Source organism: Schistocerca nitens, chromosome 10 (assembly GCF_023898315.1).
Source record: "Schistocerca nitens isolate TAMUIC-IGC-003100 chromosome 10, iqSchNite1.1, whole genome shotgun sequence".
NCBI lineage: Eukaryota > Metazoa > Arthropoda > Insecta > Orthoptera > Acrididae > Schistocerca > Schistocerca nitens.
The window spans coordinates 51,358,505-51,372,873 of NC_064623.1; the positions used below are offsets into that span (position 1 = coordinate 51,358,505).

At 47.0% G+C, this 14,369-nt stretch overlaps 1 protein-coding gene across 1 annotated transcript in view; it reads right to left on the minus strand.

Annotated features, from left to right (window-relative positions):
- The window catches only part of LOC126209851 (cytochrome P450 4C1-like), a 75,507-nt gene that overhangs the window by 53,775 nt on the left and 7,363 nt on the right, over window positions 1–14,369 (minus strand). The window contains exon 3 of the mRNA XM_049938979.1: window positions 3,653–3,883. Within this exon, the coding sequence (XP_049794936.1) occupies window positions 3,653–3,883 (231 nt within the window). The remainder of the gene's footprint in view (window positions 1–3,652; window positions 3,884–14,369) is intronic.

Sequence of the window (14,369 nt, forward strand, 5' to 3'; positions counted from 1 at the left end):
TGGACATCAAGGAAAGAATAGCAGTCGGAATGAAATGCATGGATTCCCTCAGAGAGACGCTCGGCTCTAAATCGATCTCAGAGATCACTAAGATGAAAATCTACAGCACAGTCATATGCCCAGCAGTAATACATGGAACATGACTAAGCGAGAAAAGGAAAAACTATTAATATTTGAAAGAAGAGTAAAGAAGAAGATATGGGGACCAGGTTTACATAACGGAGAATGAAAGAGGAGGAAAAACGAGGAAATTTACCTTCTGATGCGACAACCAACTTTCCTACAGAAGATAAAGAGCAAAAGAATTCAATGGGTGGGCCATGTAGCACGTATGCCAGATGGAAGGCAGCCGAAGATGGCACTAGAGGGGAAACCAAACACCAAACGCCCCATTGGACAATCAAGGCAGAGCTGCGTGGACGACCTGGCGAAGGACCTTGCAGCCCTGGGAATTGAAGACACCTGGAGGGACCGGGCACAAAACAGGAAGGAATGAAGGCAGTTTGTGGAGCAGCGAATGGTCGACAGGGCCTGTGACCGCTGAATATCTATCTACACTCCTGGAAATTGAAATAAGAACACCGTGAATTCATTGTCCCAGGAAGGGGAAACTTTATTGACACATTCCTGGGGTCAGATACATCACATGATCACACTGACAGAACCACAGGCACATAGACACAGGCAACAGAGCATGCACAATGTCGGCACTAGTACAGTGTATATCCACCTTTCGCAGCAATGCAGGCTGCTATTCTCCCATGGAGACGATCGTAGAGATGCTGGATGTAGTCCTGTGGAACGGCTTGCCATGCCATTTCCACCTGGCGCCTCAGTTGGACCAGCGTTCGTGCTGGACGTGCAGACCGCGTGAGACGACGCTTCATCCAGTCCCAAACATGCTCAATGGGGGACAGATCCGGAGATCTTGCTGGCCAGGGTAGTTGACTTACACCTTCTAGAGCACGTTGGGTGGCACGGGATACATGCGGACGTGCATTGTCCTGTTGGAACAGCAAGTTCCCTTTCCGGTCTATAGGAATGGTAGAACGATGGCTTCGATGACGGTTTGGATGTACCGTGCGCTATTCAGTGTCCCGTCGACGATCACCAGTGGTGTACGGCCAGTGTAGGAGATCGCTCCCCACACCATGATGCCGGGTGTTGGCCCTGTGTGCCTCGGTCGTATGCAGTCCTGATTGTGGCGCTCACCTGCACGGCGCCAAACACGCATACGACCATCATTGGCACCAAGGCAGAAGCGACTCTCATCGCTGAAGACGACACGTCTCCATTCGTCCCTCCATTCACGCCTGTCGCGACACCACTGGAGGCGGGCTGCACGATGTTAGGGCGTGAGCGGAAGACGGCCTAACGGTGTGCGGGACCGTAGCCCAGCTTCATGGAGACGGTTGCGAATGGTCCTCGCCGATACCCCAGGAGCAACAGTGTCCCTAATTTGCTGGGAAGTGGCGGTGCGGTCCCCTACGGCACTGCGTAGGATCCTACAGTCTTGGCGTGCATCCGTGCGTCGCTGCGGTCCGGTCCCAGGTCGACGGGCACGTGCACCTTCCGCCGACCACTGGCGACAACGTCGATGTACTGTGGAGACCTCACGCCCCACGTGTTGAGCAATTCGGCGGTACGTCCACCCGGCCTCCCGCATGCCCACTATACACCCTCGCTCAAAGTCCGTCAACTGCACATACGGTTCACGTCCACGCTGTCGCGGCATGCTACCAGTGTTAAAGACTGCGATGGTGCTCCGTATGCCACGGCAAACTGGCTGACACTGACGGCGGCGGTGCACAAATGCTGCGCAGCTAGCGCCATTCGACGGCCAACACCGCGGTTCCTGGTGTGTCCGCTGTGCCGTGCGTGTGATCATTGCTTGTACAGCCCTCTCGCAGTGTCCAGAGCAAGTATGGTGGGTCTGACACACCGGTGTCAATGTGTTCTTTTTTCCATTTCCAGGAGTGTATCTATCTGTATACACAGGGTGTTACAAAAAGGTACGGCCAAACTTTCAGGAAACATTCCTCACACACAAAGAAAGAAAATATGTTATGTGGACATGTGTCCGGAAACGCTTACTTTCCATGTTAGAGCTCATTTTATTACTTCTCTTCAAATCACATTTATCATGGAATGGAAACAGCAACAGAACGTACCAGCGTGACTTCAAACACTTTGTTACAGGAAATGTTCAAAATGTCCTCCGTTAGCGAGGATACATGCATCCACCCTCCGGCGCATGGAATCGCTGATGCGCTGATGTAGCCCTGGAGAATGGCGTATTGTATCACAGCCGTCCACAATACGAGCACGAAGAGTCTCTACATTTGGTACCTGGGTTGCGTAGACAATGCCCCCATAAATGAAAGTCAAGAGGGTTGAGGTCAGGAGAGCGTGGAGGCCATGGAATCGGTCCCCCTCTACCAATCCATCGGTCACCGAATCTATTGTTCAGAAGCGTACGAGCACTTCGACTCAAAAGTGCAGGAGCTCTATCGTGAATGAACCACATGTTGTGTCGTACTTGTAAAGGCACAGGTTCTAGCAGCACAGGTAGAGTATCATGATAACGTGCTCCATTGAGCGTAGGTGGAAGAACATGCGGCCCAATCAAGACATCACCAACAATGCCTGCCCAAACGTTCACAGAAACTCTGTGTTGATGACGTCATTGCACAATTGCGTGCGGATTCTCGTCAGCCCACACATGTTGATTGTGAAAATTTACAATTTGATCACGTTGGAATGAAGCCTCATCCGTAAAGAGAACATTTGCACTGAAATGAGGATTGATACATTCTTGGATGAACCATTCGCAGAAGTGTACTTGTGGAGGCCAATCAGCTGCTGATAGTGCCTGCACACGCTGTACATGGTACGGAAACAACTGGTTCTCCCGTAGCACTCTCCATACAGTGACGTGGTCAACGTTACCTTGTACAGCAGCAACTTCTCTGACGCTGACATTAGGGTTATCGTCAACTGCACGAAGAATTGCCTCGTCCATTGCAGGTGTCCTCGTCGTTCTAGGTCTTCCCCAATCGCGAGTCGTAGGCTGGAATGTTCCGTGCTCCGTAAGACGCCGATCAATTGCTTCGAACGTCGGGACACCTTCGTTTTGGAAATCTGTCTCGATACAAACGTACCGCGCCACGGCAATTGCCCCGTGCTAATCCATACATCAAATGGGCATCTGCCAACTCCGCATTTGTAAACACTGCACTGACTGCAAAACCACGTTCGTGATGAACACTAACCTGTTGATGCTACGTACTGATGTGCTTGATGCAAGTACTGTAGAGCAATGAGTCGCATGTCAACACAAGCACCGAAGTCAACATTACCTTCCTTCAATTGGGCCAACTGGCGGTGAATCGAGGAAGTACAGTACATACTGACGAAACTAAAATGAGCTTTAACATGTCCACATAACATCTTTTCTTTATTTGTGTGTGAGGAATGTTTCCTGAAAGTTTGGCAGTACCTTTCTGTAACATCCTGTATAGATGTAGAAGTAGTTGTAAACTCTGTTTCTGCGGGTTGGGGTTGTTACTGGTTTTCACTAGCTAACGACCCACCATAATTACCAAGGTGGCGGATCACACGGTAAAGCTAACGACTAGACAAATAAACGTACCTGCATAAGGCGGACGGCTTCAGACAAGGCCGCCACGAAGTCCCGGTTGGTAGGGCTCCCGGCTGCCCCGTCGTCAGCACTCGTGCTGCCCATGGCGGTCTCCACTATCATCTCCAGCGTGGTCAGGGACACCACAGGGAACAGGTCCACCTCCTGCCCACACGTCGCGGCCAGGCGTTTCGTCAGAACCTCAGCGCCGGTGTTAAAAACCTCCAAGAACTGCTCCAGAATCTGCAGCAGGTGCATAATGATAAAACCGTATAATACGTTACATCGTTTCGCTTTTGCTACTCTTGCCATAAGAATTATTGTCAGCATCGGGAGTACAGAAGCCGGCGATTTCATATTTTTTTATTCACTTATACAGGGTGGTCCATTGATAGTGACCGGGCCAAATATCTCACGAAATAAGTATCAAACGAAAAAACTTCAAGGAACGAAACTCGTCTAGCTTGAAGAGGGAAACCAGATGGTGTTGGGGTTGGCTGAAGAGCGAACACCGTGTTACTAGAGGAGGCCGAAATGCACGCGTTTTAGCTCACGCAGGGTGGCGTGAGGAGGGAAGAACTATACTGACGTGAGGTCTGGAACATGACAAGGAATGAGAGTTCAGAAATCGGACATAATTAGTTTGATACTTAACTTTAATCCATTAATGAGGAACGTCGCACTTGACGGTACATCATTCACAATCTTATCTAGAATTCTAGAAACTTCCCCCAGGCTGTGGCTAAGCCAAGTCTCCGCAATATCCTTTCTTTCAGGAGTACTAGTTCTGCAAGGCTCGCAGGAGAGCTTCTGTAAAGTTTGGAAGGCAGGAGACGGGGTACTGGCAGAAGTAAAGCTGTCAGGACGGGGCGTGAGTCGTGCTTGGGTAGCTCAGCAGGTAGAGCACTTGATCGTGAAAGGCAAAGGTCCCGAGTTCGAGTCTCGGTCCGGCACACAGTTTTAATCTGCCAGGAAGTTTCACAATCTTATCTGTTCAGAAGACATATAGTAACTGAATATGGCGCCTTGCTAGGTCGTAGCGAATGACGTAGCTGAAGGCTATGCTAAACCGTCGTCTCGGAAAATGAGAGCGTCTGTAAACAGTTAACCATCGCTCGCAAAGTCGGCTGTACAACTGGGGCGAGTGCTAGGGAGTCTCTCTAGACTAGACCTGCCGTGTGGCGGCGCTCGGTCTGCAATCACTGATAGTGGCGACACGCGGGTCCGACGTATACCAGCGGACCGCGGCCGATTTAAAGGCTTCCACCTAGCAAGTGTGGTGTCTGGCGGTGACACCACAGATGGCGCTATGGTTGCCCCGCTAGATGGCGCTGCCATAGGTCAAACGGATATCAACTGCGTTTTTTTTTTTTAATAGGGACCCCCAGTTTTGTTACATATTCGTGTAGTACGTAAAGAAATATGAATGTTTTAGTTGGACCACTTTTTTCGCTTTGTGATAGACTGCGCTGTAATAGTCACAAACGTATAAGTACGTGGTATCACGTAACATTCCGCCAGTGCGGACGGCATTTGCTTCGTGATACATTACCCGTGTTAAAATGGACCGTTTACCAATTGCGGAAAAGGTCGATATCGTGTTGATGTATGGCTATTGTGATCACAATGCCCAACGGGCGTGTGCTATGTATGCTGCTCGGTATCCTGGACGACATCGTCCAAGTGTCCGGAATGTTCGCCGGATACTTGCAGACAAATTGCGCGAGAATCGGGAATCTCAAAAATATCGGTGTTGAGAATGCTACATCAACATCGATTGCACCCGTACCATATTTCTATGCACCAGGAATTACATGGCCACGACTTTGAACGTCGTGTACAGTTATTCCACTGGGTACAAGAGAAATTAGGGGAAGATGACAGACTTTTTGCACGCGTTCTATTTAGCGACGAAGCGTCATTCACCAACAGTGGTAACGTAAACCGGCATAATATACACTATTGGGCAACGTAAAATCCACGATGGCTGCGACAAGTGGAACATCAGCGACATTGGCGGGTTAATGTGCGACGTTATGGGAGCTAGGGTAATTGGCTCCCATTTTATCGATTGCAATCTAAATAGTGCAATGATTTCCTACGTAACGTTCTACCGATTTTACTACAAGATGTTTCACTGCATGACAGAATGGCGATTTGCTTCCAACATGATGGATGTCCGGGACATAGCTCGCGTTTGGTTGAAGTGGTACTGAATAGCATATTTCATGACAGGTGGATTGGTCGTCGAAGCACCATACCATGGCCCATACGTTCACCGGATCTGACGTCCCCGGATTTCTTTCTGCGGGGCAAGTTGAAGGACATTTGCTATCGTGATCCACCGACAACGCCTGACAACATGCGTCAGCGCATTGTCAATGCATGTGCGATCATTACGGAAGGCGAACTACTCGCTGTTGAGAGGAATGTCGTCACTCGTATTGCCAAATGCATTGAAGTTGACGGACATCATTTTGAGCATTTATTGCATTAATGTGGTATTTACAGGTAATCACGCTGTAGCAGCATGCGTTCTGAGAAATGATAAGTTCACAAAGATACACGTATCACATTTGAACAACCGAAATAAAATGTTCAAACGTACCTACGTTCTGTATTTTAATTTAAAAAACCAACCTGTTACCAACTGTTCGTCTAAAATTGTGAACCATATGTTTGTGAGTATTACAGCGCCATCCATCCCATCTGGTTTCCCCCTTCAATCTAGACGAGTTTCGTTCTTTGTAGTTTTTTCGTTTGATGCTTATTTCGTGAGATATTTGGCCCGGTCACGATCAATGGACCACCCTGTATATTATGTGGTAATAATATGAAGTAACTCCTCATTGGGCAAGAGATATTAATTGTACAATAATTAAAATTACGTGTGGTGTTCACTCACATCTATCTTACAGGCACCCCTTTAAGCAAAATCGGCAGCAAACCAACACCGACAACAGTAGTTCGGGTGTACATGCCTACGTCGCAATCCCAAGAGAAAGTATGTGAGGATACTGAACGGATGTTTCAGTATGTAAAGTGAGATGAAAACCTAATAGTCATTTAGGACTGGAATGCGATTGTAGAAGAAGGAGTAGGACAAGCGGTTACGGGAGAATATGGGCTGAGTAGTAGGAATGGGAGAGGAGAAAGACGAGTTCTGCATTAAACTTCAGCTAGTAGTTCAAGAATCGCAGGAGGAGTAGGTATACTTGGAAAAGCCCGGAAGATACGAGAAGATTTCAGTTACATTACATCATGGTTAGGCAGAGATACCGAAATCAGATATTGGATTGTAACGCGTACCCAGGAGCAGATATAGACTTAGATCCCAATGTAGTAATGATGAAGAGTAGGCTTGGAAGAGCAGTTGAGCGGAATGGAAAGCATCTAGAAAGGCATATAAAAGATGAACATTTCAAAAGCAAAACAGGGATAATGGAATGTAGTAGAATAAAATCAGGTGCTGCAGAGGGCAATAGATTAGGAAATGAAACACTTAAAGTTGTAGAACAGTTTTGTTATGTGGGCATCAAAGTAACTAATGCTGGCCGAAGTAGAGAGAATATAAAGTGTAGACTGGCAATGGCAAGAAAAGCGTTTCTGAAGAACAGACAATTGTTAACATCGAATATATACACACATTGAAAAGAGTTCTGCATCACCGCGGTTCCGAGAGTTCCGGAACCTGTACAGAAAATTGGAATAGAGATCAACATAAACATCATTTCCGCCCTTTTCATTGCTCATGAAAACCACACATTTCATGTTGTACCACCATACAGCGAGACCTTCAGAGGTGGTGGTCCAGATTTCTGTACACACTGGTACCTCTAATACCCAGTAGCAAGTCCTCTTGCATTGATGCATGCCGGTATTCGTCGCAGCACACTATCCGCAAGTTCATCAAGGCACTGTTGGTCCAGATTGTCCCAATCCTCAACGGCGATTCGGCGTAGAGCCCTCAGAGTGGTTGGTGGGTCACGTCGTCCATAAACAGACCTTTCAGTCTATCCCAGTGATGTTAGATAGGGTTCATGTCTCGAGAACATGCTGGCCACTCTAGTCGAGCGATGTCGTTGTCCTGAAGGAAGTCATTCACAAGATGTGCCCAATGGGGGGCGAATTGTCGTCCATGAAGACGAATGCCTCGCCAATATCCTGTCGATATGGTTGCACTATCGTTCAGAGGATGACATTCACGTATCGCACAGCCGTTACGGCGCCTTCCATGAACACCAGCGGCGTACGTCGGCCCCACATAATGCCACCCCCATAATCAGGGGACCTTGCTGCACTCGCTTTAGAGTATGAATAAGGTGTTCAGCCTGACCGGGTTTCCTCTAAACACGTTTCTGACGATTGTCTGGTTGATGGCATATGCGACACTCATCGGCGAAGAGGACGTGATGCCAACCCTGAGCGGATCATTCGGAGTGCTGTTGGGCCCATCTGTACCGCGCTGCATGATGTCGTGGTTGCAAAGATGGGCCTCGCCATATACGCCGGGATGAAGTTGCGCATCATGCAGCCTACTGCGCACAGTTTCAGTTGTAACATGACGTCCTGTGACTGCACGAAAAGCATCATTCAACATGGTGGCGTTGCTGTCAGGGTTACTCCGAGCCATAATCCGTAGGTAGCGGTCATCCACTGCAGTAGTAGCCCTCGGGCGGCCTGAGCGAGGCATGTCATCGACAGTTCCTGTTTTTCTGTATCTCCTCCATGTCCGAACAATTTCGCTTTGGTTCACTCCGAGACAGCTGGACACTTCCCTTGTTGAGAGCCCTTCCTGACACAAAGTAACAATGCGGACGAGATCGAACCGCGGTATTGATCGTCTAGGCATGGTTGAACAACAGACAACACGAGCCGTGTACCTCCTTCCTGGTGGAATGACTGGAACTGATCGGCTGTCGGACTCCATCTGTCTAATAGGCGATGCTCATGCATGGTTGTTATATCTTTGCGCGGCTTTAGTGACATCTCTGAACAGTGAAAGGGACTGTGTCTGTGATACAATATCCACAGTCAACGTCTATCTTCAGGAGTTCTGGGAACCGGGATGATGCAAAAGTTTTTTTGATGTGTGTAGATTTAGGTGTTAGGGCGTCTCCTCTGAAAGTATTTGCATGGGCTGTAGACATGTACAGAAGTGATACGTGGACGATAGACAGTTTAGATAAGAAGAGACTAGAAGCTTAAAAATGCGGTGCTACAGAGGAATATCGAAGATAGGTAAATATCGAGGAGGTACTGAACAGCATTGTGGGGAAAGAAATTTACGGCACAGCCTCACTGGAAGGAGGGATCGGTTGGTAGGGCATGTTCTGAGGCATCAAGGGATCACCAGTTTAGTATTGGAGGGCAGCGTGGAGGGTAAAAATCGTAGTGGGAGACCAAGAGATGTGTACAGTAAGCAGATTCAGAAGGATGTAGGCTGCAGTGGTTATTCGGAGACGAAGATGCTCACACAGGGTAGAGTAGCATGGAGAGTTGTATCAAATCAGTATTCGAACTGTAGACCACTAGAACAACGAAGAGGAGGCTGAAGTTTAAGAGAATAGTCAGCAACAGTCAATGCGCGAAGAATGAATAAAGTAAGAGCATATGGACTATCAGACCAATTGTGTGATTGGATTGAAGAGTTCCTAGATAACAGAACGCAGCATGTCATTCTCAATGGAGAGAAGTCTTCCGAAGTAAGAGTGATTTCAGGTGTGCCGCAGGGGTCATAGGACCGTTGCTATTCACAACATACATAAATGATCTTGTGGATGACATCGGAAGTTCACTGAGGCTTTTTGCGGATGATGCTGTGGTATATCGAGAGATTGTAACATTGGAAAATTGTACTGAAATGCAGGAGGATCTGCAGCGAATCGCCGCATGGTGCAGGGAATGGCAATTGAATCTCAATGTAGACAAGTGTAATGTGCTGCGAATACATAGAAAGATAGATTCCTTATCATTTAGCTACAAAATAGCAAGTCAGCAACTGGAAGCAGTTAATTCCATAAATTATCTGTGAGTTCGCATTAGGAGTGATTTAAAATGGAATGATCATATGAAGTAGATCGTCGGTAAAGCAGATGCCAGACTGCGATTCATTGGAAGAATCCTAAGGACATGCAATCCGAAAACAAAGGAAGTAGGTTACAGTACGCTTGTTCGCCCACTGCTTGAATACTGCTCAGCAGTGTGGGATCCGTACCAGATAGGGTTGATAGAAGAGATAGAGAAGATCCAACGGAGAGCAGCGCGCTTCGTTACAGGATCATTTAGTAATTGCGAAAGCGTTACGGAGATGATAGATAAACTCCAGTGGAAGACTCTGCAGGAGAGAAGCTCAGTAGCTCGGTACGGGCATTTGTTGAAGTTTCGAGAACATACCTTCACCGAGGAGTCAAGCAGTATATTGCTCCCTCCCACGTACATCTCGCGAAGAGACCATGAGGATAAAATCAGAGAGATTAGAGCCCACACAGAGGTATACCGACAATCCTTCTTTCCACGAACAATACCAGACTGGAATAGAAGGGAGAACCGATAGACGTACTCAAGGTAACCCTCCGCCACACACCGCCAGGTGGTTTGCGGAGTATGGATGTAGATGTAGATGTAGAAGTAGGACACGGAAATATTAGGAAATAGAGAAATACGTCTGATGTTCTCTGATGCAAAATACACTGCTATAATGAATAGCTCAGTAGGCAATTCATTGAAGAGGAATGAACTTTTCTAAAAGAGGCAACCACAGAACATGGAAAGAAAGAACTTAAGTACAAGGAAAGTAACTGCGAAGAAAGCATGGGTAACAGAAAAACTACTTCAGTTGATCGACAAAGGAAGGAAGTAAGAAAATGTTTAAGGAAATGCAGGAATACATCAATACAAGTCACTTAGGAACGAAATAAACAGAAAGTGAAAAATGTGAGGAAATCGAAAAGGAAATGATTGTTCGAAGGACTGACTTAGCAAACAGAAAAGTCAGAACAACCTTCATTGAAATTAAAAGCAAGGTTAGCAACTGTAAGAGTGCAATGGGATTCCGCTGTTAAATGCAAAGGGAAGAGCGGAATGGTGGAAAGAGGCTTCTGCGAGGGGGAGGAAATCTCTGATGACGTGATGGACGAAGAAACAGGAGTCGATAGGGCATGCTGCTGACAAAAATAATATACAGAGGAGCGGAAACTAAAATAAAATTCTAGATTTGTTAGGCGACGATCATTTTGGGTTTAGGAAAGGTAAAGGCGCCAGAGAGGCAGTTCTGACGTTGCAGTTGACAATGGAAGCAAGACTGAAGAAAAATCAAGACACGTTTCTAGGATCTGTCGACCTGGAAAAAGCGTTTATCAATGTCAAATGGTGCAATATGTTCAAAATTCTGAGAAAAATATGAGTAAACTAAAGGGAAAGGCGGCTGGTATACAATATATACAAGAACGAAGAGGGAACAGCAAGACTGGAATACCACGAAAGAAGTGCTTGGATTAAAAAAACTGTAAGACAGGAATTTAACCTTTCATACCTACTGTTCAGTCTATATGTGGAAGAAGCAATGACGGAATTAAAACAAAGGTTCAAGATGGGGATTAAAATTCAAAGTGAAAGGATGTCAGTGATAAGATTCGCTGATGACACTGCTATCTTGAGTTTAAGGGAAGAAGAATTATATGATCTGCTGAATGGAATGAACATTCTAATTAGTACAGCATAAGGACCGAGAGTAAACCGAAGAAAAATGAAGGTAACAATAAGTAGAACTTAACATCAGAATTGAGAACCATGGGGTAGACGAAGTTAACAAATTCTGGTACTTAGGCAGGAAAATAATACATGATGAATGTAGCAAGGAGGACATCAAATGCAGACTAGCACTGGCAAGAAGGCAATTAGTGGCCAAGAGAAATCTGCCAGTATCAAACACAGGCATTAATATGAGGAATACATTTCTGAGAATTTACGTTTGGAGCACAGTATTATATGGTAGTGGAACATGGACTGTGGGGAAACAGGAACAGAATGGAAGAATCTGAAATGTGATACCACAGAAGAATGTTGAATATTAGGTGGAGTGATATGGCAAGGAATGAGAAGAATCAACCCAGAATAGGAGAGGAAAGGAATATGTGGAAAACATTGACAAGGAGAAGGGACAGAATGATAAGACATGTGTTAAGACCTCAGGGAATAACTTTCATGGTACCAGAGGCAGTAGAGGCTAAAAATCTCTAGAGGAAGACAGAGACTGGAATACATCTGCCAAATAACTGAGGACATCAGTTGCACCGGCCGTTGTGGCGGAGCGGTTCTAGGCGCTTCAGTCAGGAACCGCTCGACTGCTACGGTCGCAGGTTCGAATCCTGCCTCGGGCATGGATGTGTGTGATATCCTTAGGTTAGTTAGGTTTAAGTGGTTCTAAGTTCTAGGGGACTGATGACCTCAGACGTTAAGTCCCATAGTACTCAGAGCCATTTTTTTGAACCAATTTTGAACATCAGTTGCATATGCTGCTTTGAGATGAAGAGGCTGCACCTCTTTAAATTTTCCAGTGACTCTGATGTTTGGATGGCGAAGTAATCACGTCCCTTCATTTTGCCACGGTAGGCGTCTTGTCAACAAGATGTTGGTTGGAAGTATTAACAAGATGTGTTGTTGACAGTGTGGGCGAGTAGCCCGGAGGTCGTTTCTGTAAGCTGACATCGTGCAGTAATACCCTGGTCAGCAGAGACTGGTCACATTCACACAACAGAGAATAATAATAACAGGAATAATGTTAACCCTGCAACAGTACGAAATAGAAACAATGAAAACTACAACGTACGAGAGGCGTTCAGCAAACAATTCTCAAACCGAGCGGTCTAGGGCGCTGCAGTCATGGACTGTGCGGTTGGTCCCGGCGGAGGTTCGAGTCCTATCTCGGTCACAGGTGTGTGTGTTTGTCCTTAGGATAATTTAGGTTAAGTAGTGTGTAAGCTTAGGGACTGATGACCTTACCAGTTAAGTCCCATAAGATTCCACACACATTTGATCATTTTGAAGCAATTCTCAGCCAATTTCAGTTGAATAAGTACGGAATTTGCTGTGGGGCATCGTGGATATTCCCGCCTCAGCTCCTATACTTTCATGGATTTCCCATAGGTGGCGGCGCTCTATGTGGCCTTCAAAATGGCGTCCTCGACGCAGGTGCGTTCCAAGTAGAGTGTTTCTTTTGGCGGAAGACCACAGCGTCGCAGATAGACATGACCGCTTGCAGAATGTCTACAGAGACCTGGCAGTGAACAAAAGCACGGTGGGTCGTTGGGCGAGGCGCCTGGTCGCGCAGACCTATCCGACCTCCCGCGTGCCGGCCAGCCGCACACATTTGTGATTCCTGCTGTTGTGTCTAGACAAGACAATCTAGACAAGGCGAGGAAGCCGAAAGGGCACGCGTCAACTCACGCAGGCTAGTTTAGGTCTGAAACAGGATACGTAATGAATGCTATAAAGAAAAGTACGTGGCTGCGGACTTAACTTTATTCCATCATTTGTATACAGCATTCTTGATGATACAAGTGAGACTCTCTCTTGAAATGGTTAATGGCGCCTTGCTAGGTCGTAGCCATTAACTTAGCTGAAGGCTATTCTAACTGTCTCTCGGCAAATGAGAGAAAGGCTTCGTCAGTGTAGTCGCTAGCAAAGTCGTCGTACAACTGGGGCGAGTGCTAGTACGTCTCTCTAGACCTGTCATGTGGTGGCGCTCGGTCTGCGATCACACAGTGGCGACACGCGGGTCCGACATGTACTAATGGACCGCGGCCGATTTAAAGCTACCACCTAGCAAGTGTGGTGTCTGGCGGTGACACCACACCTGCAATGGTCGAACGTGCGGACACTCTCATGTGAGGTGACCGGCGGCCTAGAATCAAATACCTCGCAGCTCAGCAGGATGTCTCTGTAGGTAATGCTGTCACACTCGTCCACCATATGGGATACTCAAAGGTGTGAGGCCACTGGGTTCCTCAGTGCCTAACAGAACACCATTAATAGAAACGAAGGACCACCTGAGCGGAACTACTTGGGCGTTGTGGGGCTAATGGTGACAGCTTTTGTCAAGCATCGTCAGAGACGACGAAAAATGGGTTTATCACTTCGAGCCGGAAACAAAACGGCAATCTGTGGAGTGGCGCCACACTACCTCTCCTCTGAAGAAAAAGTCTAAAGCCGCACCCACAGCTGGTAAAGCCATGGCGACAGTCTTCAGGGACTCTGAAAGGGTTCTCCCTCATGGTGCAACCATTAACTCTGAAATGCATTGTGCTACCCTCAGGAGATCGAAAAAAAAAGACTTCAGCGTGTTCGTCACCACAAAAATGCAAACGAACTTTTCCATGACAACGCGAAGTTTCACACATGTCTGCACACCCGAGAAAAGCTCACAAACTTCTTCAGACTCTTTTTCCTCATCCACCATACAGCCTGAAGCACCACAGATTTCCGTCTGTTTGGCACAGTGCACGCCTCAGGAAGCAGTACGTGGATGGTGGGGAGGTTAGTGAAGCAGTAAGACGTTGATTCCGGCGTCGGTCAGTACAGTGGTACCATTCGGGCGTACGGTGCATCCCACTAAGGTGGCGTAAGGCTATCGCTTTGAACCGAGACTATGTTTGAAAACAGCATATTGGAACCAAAAGAGTGGGGAATACACTACTGGCCATTAAAATTGCTACACCAGGAAGATATG